Source organism: Stereum hirsutum (genome assembly GCF_000264905.1).
Source record: "Stereum hirsutum FP-91666 SS1 unplaced genomic scaffold STEHIscaffold_9, whole genome shotgun sequence".
In the NCBI taxonomy this organism is placed as follows: domain Eukaryota; kingdom Fungi; phylum Basidiomycota; class Agaricomycetes; order Russulales; family Stereaceae; genus Stereum; species Stereum hirsutum.
In genome coordinates, this window is record NW_006763139.1 from 1278618 (window position 1) to 1284617 (window position 6000).

The window sequence follows — 6000 nt, forward strand, 5'->3', positions numbered from 1 at the left end:
GGGTCGAGATTTGAAGAGAGGAAAGGGAGGGAGGAAGGGAAGGGACGAGGAAGGGAAGGGATATTGATATAAATGAATGAATGGAACGAAGTCTTGGTTCGGAATCTTCTGATGCTGATGCGTGCTGGTCAACTTCACGAGAAATGCATGTCAATGTCCCAAGGCAGGCAAATTCAGCTTGCAATTGAGCAGTGGAAGCTTGATTTTGAGTCCCGAGGCCTGGGATGAAAAGAGCAGCCTATGAGTTGGGCCACACCGCCACACCGAATTTGAGACTCCGACCGAATGAACCTGCGTGTCCGACTCGAACGCGTCGCGACCGTTTGTTCCTTTCTTGTTCTCGACTTCATCTACCTCAAGGTCAGGCCTGTGTTTGACCTCTCCTTCACTGGTCCACACTCCTGCTTTCTATCGCTCGCTCTCGTCAACCTCGATCTATAGCTTTACACTCAACATTCAACTCTCAATTCATCATACTAACCTCGACGATGTCATCTGCTTCGGACTCGGGCTCTGATAGCAATGATTCGCAAGACATCTCGAACCTGCTTAACAATAGCATGGAGATCAGCGCGGACGAGGAGGAGAATCCTTTCCTAGGCCGTCCTACTGCTGACAAGAGCAAGGGCAAAGGGAAAGCGAAGGAAGTGGACGTTCCGCGTATCGATAAAGGCAAAGGGAAAGCGAGGGAAGTCGACGTTCACTCTCCTCGTCTCGACAAGGGCAAAGGAAAAGCCACAGACCCACCTCCGCCGGACTCAAGACCGAAAACAACCAGACCCAGGCCCCGTGCCAGTGGCTCAGACGGCGGCGACGCAGGCGAAACTATGGTGGTCGACGACGACTACAACAACGACGATGATGATGATGCACGGCCGTCGAAACGTCGCAAGCTGAAAGGCAAAGGCCGACCCCCTGGGCCTCTCCGTTTTCGGTGGACCGCGGGCTCGTTCTGGACGAATCCGAAGATGTGGTACGCGCGTGGGGATATCATCCTTCTCTGCGAGGGGATGGGCTTTCGTGTCGAGCGGAGGCGGTTGTCGATGAAGGGGAAGTCGGAGGTGTGGGATGATGTGTTGATGTCGTCGGGTACGGGGGAGTATGTGGAAGGGTGTGAGGTTGTAAGGTTGGAGGATGGGTCGAAGGAGATGTACCATATGTTGAGGGCTTTGTTCAATAAGAGGTGAGTTGACTCTGCTTTCTCTCGCGCGCGAATTGGTTGGGGTCTTGTTCTGATGTCCGTTGGTCCTTGTTGTCTTCTAGCTACATACGAGAATCTCGCAAGGTCGATGCACATATCATCTCTCTGGTACGCACCCTTTCCTATTTTTTCCGAAGCGTAGACATCCCCGTTGTAATTACACGATTCCTATTTCTTTTTTTTTACAGCTACTCGACATGTCTGATAAATACATGATCGACATCATCCGCCACGATGCCATCCACCGACTCGCCTCCGGCTTCCCAACGAAACTCGAGGACTACAAGCCCGTAGACACCCGTTCAGACACATACAAGGTAGAACTCTTCCGGGCCGTCAACATCGCGGAGGAGCACTCCATCCCCATTATCCTCCCCATCGCATACTACTACTGCACCTTAATGCCCACCGAGGAGCTCTTCGAGGGCGTGAGGGCGTACAACGGCGAAATCGTCAAGCTGACGCCCTCCGCGCTGCGCACGACCATGATGTTCCGGGACGCATTGTTGGCTGATAAACGGAAGGAGATGGACCTGCGGAGTATGTATAAACGCGCGGGTTGGGTGTGTCCGCACCAGGTGAAGAACAAGGATCGACCGGTGGCGGGGGGTCCGTGTCTCGGGGCGGCATGGGAGATCGAGGATTTTCGGATCGTGCTTTTTTCGTACGATCTCTTCAACGAGACTGTGCTCCAGCCGCGGCCGTGCCCCGATGATAAGGTGGCCCCGCAGCTGTGTGAGGCTTGTAAGGCGAGTATTACGGAGGACGAGGAGCGGTTCAGGCGGACGATCTGGAGCAGATTGCCTGGGTATTGCTTTAGGTTTGATTGGGAGAACGTGAGGCAGCAGCAAGCAGATGCGCATGGCGCACAGGTTATGTAGAGGTGAGTCTTTGGCGGTGTTCGTTCCGTGTGTTGCCGTGTCGCTGACAACTTGCTTTCGGTCCGCATAGGTCACGTCTCTGTGCGATTGGTTCAACTATTATTTCTTTTCAATCTCTTCTCAACTATGAACATCCCTGACTGCACGCTGTAGAATCTGCTTTGAATGCTCATCGGTCTCGTTCCTGCTTCACTTTACCCTTCGCGAAATATCTTTCCGAGTATCCTCAGTTGACGCCCGGCTTTTGATTTTTGATGCATTCGTTCTTGGTAAACATCCACATCGAGCTAGCCCTTCCGTCGCCACGACAGGTCGATAGAATCACAACGCATTTATTCCCGCCGGAGGATAGATTCATTCACGACGTACGCACATCCCGTCAGTATTCAGTGTATGTCACAATTCTCGTTCGACGAAAGAGCAAGCAGAAAGAAGGCGATCTTGGAGCCTCGGACAGAACGAACGCCATACTTACTTAGTCTAAGTGAGAGTCGCCAGGGCAGGGGAGAATAGCTTCGGGGGCTCTTGCTGTCGTCCGTTCGGTTCGACTGGTGCGACTCGATTGAAGGCCTGTCGTTAGTTACGACGACTCTGACGCTCGCAGCTGCGTTGTCTTGAGTTCAGTGCCGTCTGTTTTCTAGGCCTTTCTGCAATCATTACAATGTCGTTGATATTCTGAGGCGTTCTATTGTTCTGGAGTGAACGAACAGCTACGGGGTGGCAGCTTCTGACGAATCTGAACACAGCGAACGTCGGAAGACGCGCGAACGATGTGTGCTTGCTCATGTTGCACACAAAAGACAGACCAAAGGAAAGATCAACGACATCGAGAGGCAAAATTGCGGGGACGGAATACATGAACACAAAGCGAAATACAGGGACAGTCCGCGTGACATAAACGAAAGATCAACGACAGAGTCACGAAGCAGGATTGCAGGTACAAAATACATGAACAGAAAGGAAGCTACAGGCACAATCCGCGAGACGTAAACGAACGAACAACAACGTCATGAAGCAAAGCTGCAGGGACAAAATACATGAACACGAAGCGAGATACAGGCACAATCCGCGAGACATAAATGAAAGAGAAAAAGAGGGAGATCAAACGGTCGAGAAACAGAGAAAGACGGGATAAAACTACTTGTAACCACAGGGATGTTGAACCGCGCTGGACACGAGCCGATCGCTGTAGATGGACTGAGCCAGGACATGGTTATGTAGCTAATATCACCGCCACAAAGGAAAATAGGGACCACGAGACGAAAGGCAAGGGAGCACAAATGATGCAAAGGGGACAACAAAAACAATGGTTCAAAGATGAGTGAACGTACATGGGCCACAAGTGATGCAAAGGATCACGCTGGACACTAGCCGATCGCTGTAGATGGACTATGCCAGGACATGGTCATGAAGCTCGTATCAGCACGAAGACGAGAGGTTGCGGATGAGGACGAGGAAACCGTATCAGATGCACGAGTACAGTTACATGAACCATAGGTGATGGAACCCAACACGCTGGACACTAGCCGATCGCTGTAGATGGACTGTGCCAGGATATGGTCATGTAGCTGGTACCGATACATCGCGTCCGTAAGTTTCTGTAGAACAAAGTGTGAGGGATGCAAAACAAGGCGGAAGGAAGACGGCGTGCACGTACGAAGAACCTCACGGAGGTCAATTAAATCCATACTAGAACAGTGTGTTGATGGAAGCCAAGACGCTGGACTCGGACACTGGCCGATCGCTGTAGATGGACTGTGCCAGGATATGGTCGTGTAACTGGTGTTGATGCATAACGTCCGTAAGTTTCTGTAGAAGAGTATGTAAGGAAACGTGAAACAAGGCAGAAGAAAGAGTGCACGTACGAAGAACATCACGGAGGTTGATCAAATCCATAGAACAGTGTGTTGATGCCAAGACGGGAGCAGGCCGGACGGCGACCACTCGATGTGGTTTGAGGAACGGCTGCTTCAATCTCGTCGACCACAATATAGAATGGTAGGGTGCCGTATTCGTCATCGAAGTATTGTAGATTCTTCCAATGCAGGGAGTCAAAGCGAGCTTCAGCCGTCCGCTTTAAGTCGACAGTGGAACATTGAGTCCTCATTATGTGCCGATAAACTACTGAGAATATGTCATCGCCGTCTGTAGTGCATGGCGGGCTATGCTGAAATGAAGCCCATTCCGCACGCGCGTACCGCACATGTAGATCTCGAGGGAGACAATCCAAGAACCTTGAGAGGACAACAATGCGACTTAAGTAGAGAGCGTAGAAGCAGCGTTCTGCCATAGCAGCGCGGCATGATGTGGCTTCAGGACTGTGAGACGCAGTGTCCACAACGGTAGAAAGGTCTTCGATTGCCAGGATTAAATCCTGGGAAAGCTTGCTCTTACGAGCTTCCTCCGCCGTCTTGTTTGGCGAATATGCGAAGTATAGACCCCAGTATGCGCTGATCCCGAGCACGAGCTCTGGAGTCCGCGGAAGGGGAGCCACATCATTCTGAGGTCTTGTAAATGACCACGAGTGAATGAGATGATTGGACGATGGATATGAGTCGATGTTGCGCACCTTCGTTCCACAAAGCTACGCCGTACGCGATCGCGGTCCCAGAAGTAAGGATGCGCAAGGGAATCAATAGCGAGTGAACCGGTGGGAATCAGCGAGATTGGCAATCGGTGAGACGAAGGATGCAGAATTGATGATGGGGTGAACAGGGATTCTAGTTTGGACATGGCTTCGTCGATTGGTGCATCTAACACATTGTGGAATAAACCTAGTATTCTTTGATAAGTCTTGTGAAAAGTAACAATAGGCGGCTGCACTCACGATGATGGCAAAACTCAAAGAGGTTGCGATCTACGCGAAATTTGTTCATGATATCTGCAAGCTCTGGGTATTTCTCTAGCGTAATCCTCTTCACTTTGCCGTCGGGCTCATCACAGGTCGCTAATCCCAGTGCTCGAGTGTAACTATCGAAACCAACTATACGGAAGAGGGAGTATAATGGCCATACTCGATTGATTGTATCGTCGTACTGAGCAGACAAACGGGCTTGCTCGGATTCGGGAAGTTCATTCCAAGCGAGATGTGTGGGTACATATGTTGTGGTCGGGATCGATATGTCAAATGGAGGACGAGAGGGGATAGGTATCGAGGGACAGATCGGGATACTAGGTGATGAAGTAGGAGCTGAGATAGGAGCCGGAGTAGGGTTGAGAATCTGCGTGATCCGGATGGGGACTGGATGTGCTTGAATGCGAGAACGTGTATAGGCCAGGATTGAACGTGCAGCGACTGGGTCGGAAGGTGGCGTGGAGACGACAGCTGGTGGAGCCTGAGCGCTAGCTAGGATGAGAGCCGCGGTAGAGGTTGGACTGGGAGCAGGGATTGTATGTTGGACGGGAACAGAGGCGGTGGGCTCGACGAAAACTGAGAGCCTCGATGTTGCAAGGCTTCTACGGATCCGATCTGGGGTCATCCTGAGCGAGTAACGGGTCTGGATGGGAACAGCTGGCTTTGTCGAGTTACGGGCTATGCGCTTCGTCGGTCGAGAGGTCAGATGCCGTTGGTGATGCCGCTTTGCCTTGGGTTCAACTTCGGAAACATCAGCGTCGACAGCGGTGCGCTGACGCTTCCTGAGGTTGGGCTTCGTGGGAGGGATTGGGACTGGGACTGGATTAGGAGCTGGGATGGAAACGGTACTTGCTGCGATGCTCCTTCTGACGCGCTCTCTTGTATTCCTCAGCGAATAACGGTTCTGGCTGGTTGTCGCAGGCCTTGTCGAGGAACAAGTCTGACGTTTCGGCGGTGGGGAGGTTAGATGCCGCTGGTGATGCCGCTTTGCTTTTGGTTCAACTTCAGAAACATCAGCGTCCACAGCGGTGCGCTGACGCTTCCTGAGGTTGGGCTTCGTAGGA

The 6000-nt window shown here is 51.8% G+C and overlaps 2 protein-coding genes across 2 annotated transcripts; one reads left to right on the forward strand and one right to left on the reverse strand.

The window, feature by feature from the left end:
* Positions 1-524: 524 nt before the first annotated feature.
* On the forward strand, positions 525-2343 carry STEHIDRAFT_147912 (uncharacterized protein). The gene is made up of 4 exons (XM_007305518.1): positions 525-1183; positions 1264-1309; positions 1390-2084; positions 2153-2343. Exons 1-3 carry the CDS (start codon positions 561-563, stop codon positions 2080-2082), a joined length of 1362 nt encoding a protein of 453 aa, XP_007305580.1. The 5' UTR covers positions 525-560; the 3' UTR covers positions 2083-2084; positions 2153-2343.
* Positions 2344-3955: 1612 nt separating this feature from the next.
* On the reverse strand, positions 3956-5561 carry STEHIDRAFT_158186 (uncharacterized protein; the record flags this gene model as incomplete). Its single annotated transcript, XM_007305519.1, has 3 exons — positions 3956-4589; positions 4652-4856; positions 4910-5561. The coding sequence occupies 3 exons, from the start codon at positions 5559-5561 to the stop codon at positions 3956-3958; spliced, it is 1491 nt and encodes a 496-aa protein (XP_007305581.1).
* Between the last annotated feature and the right edge of the window lie 439 nt (positions 5562-6000).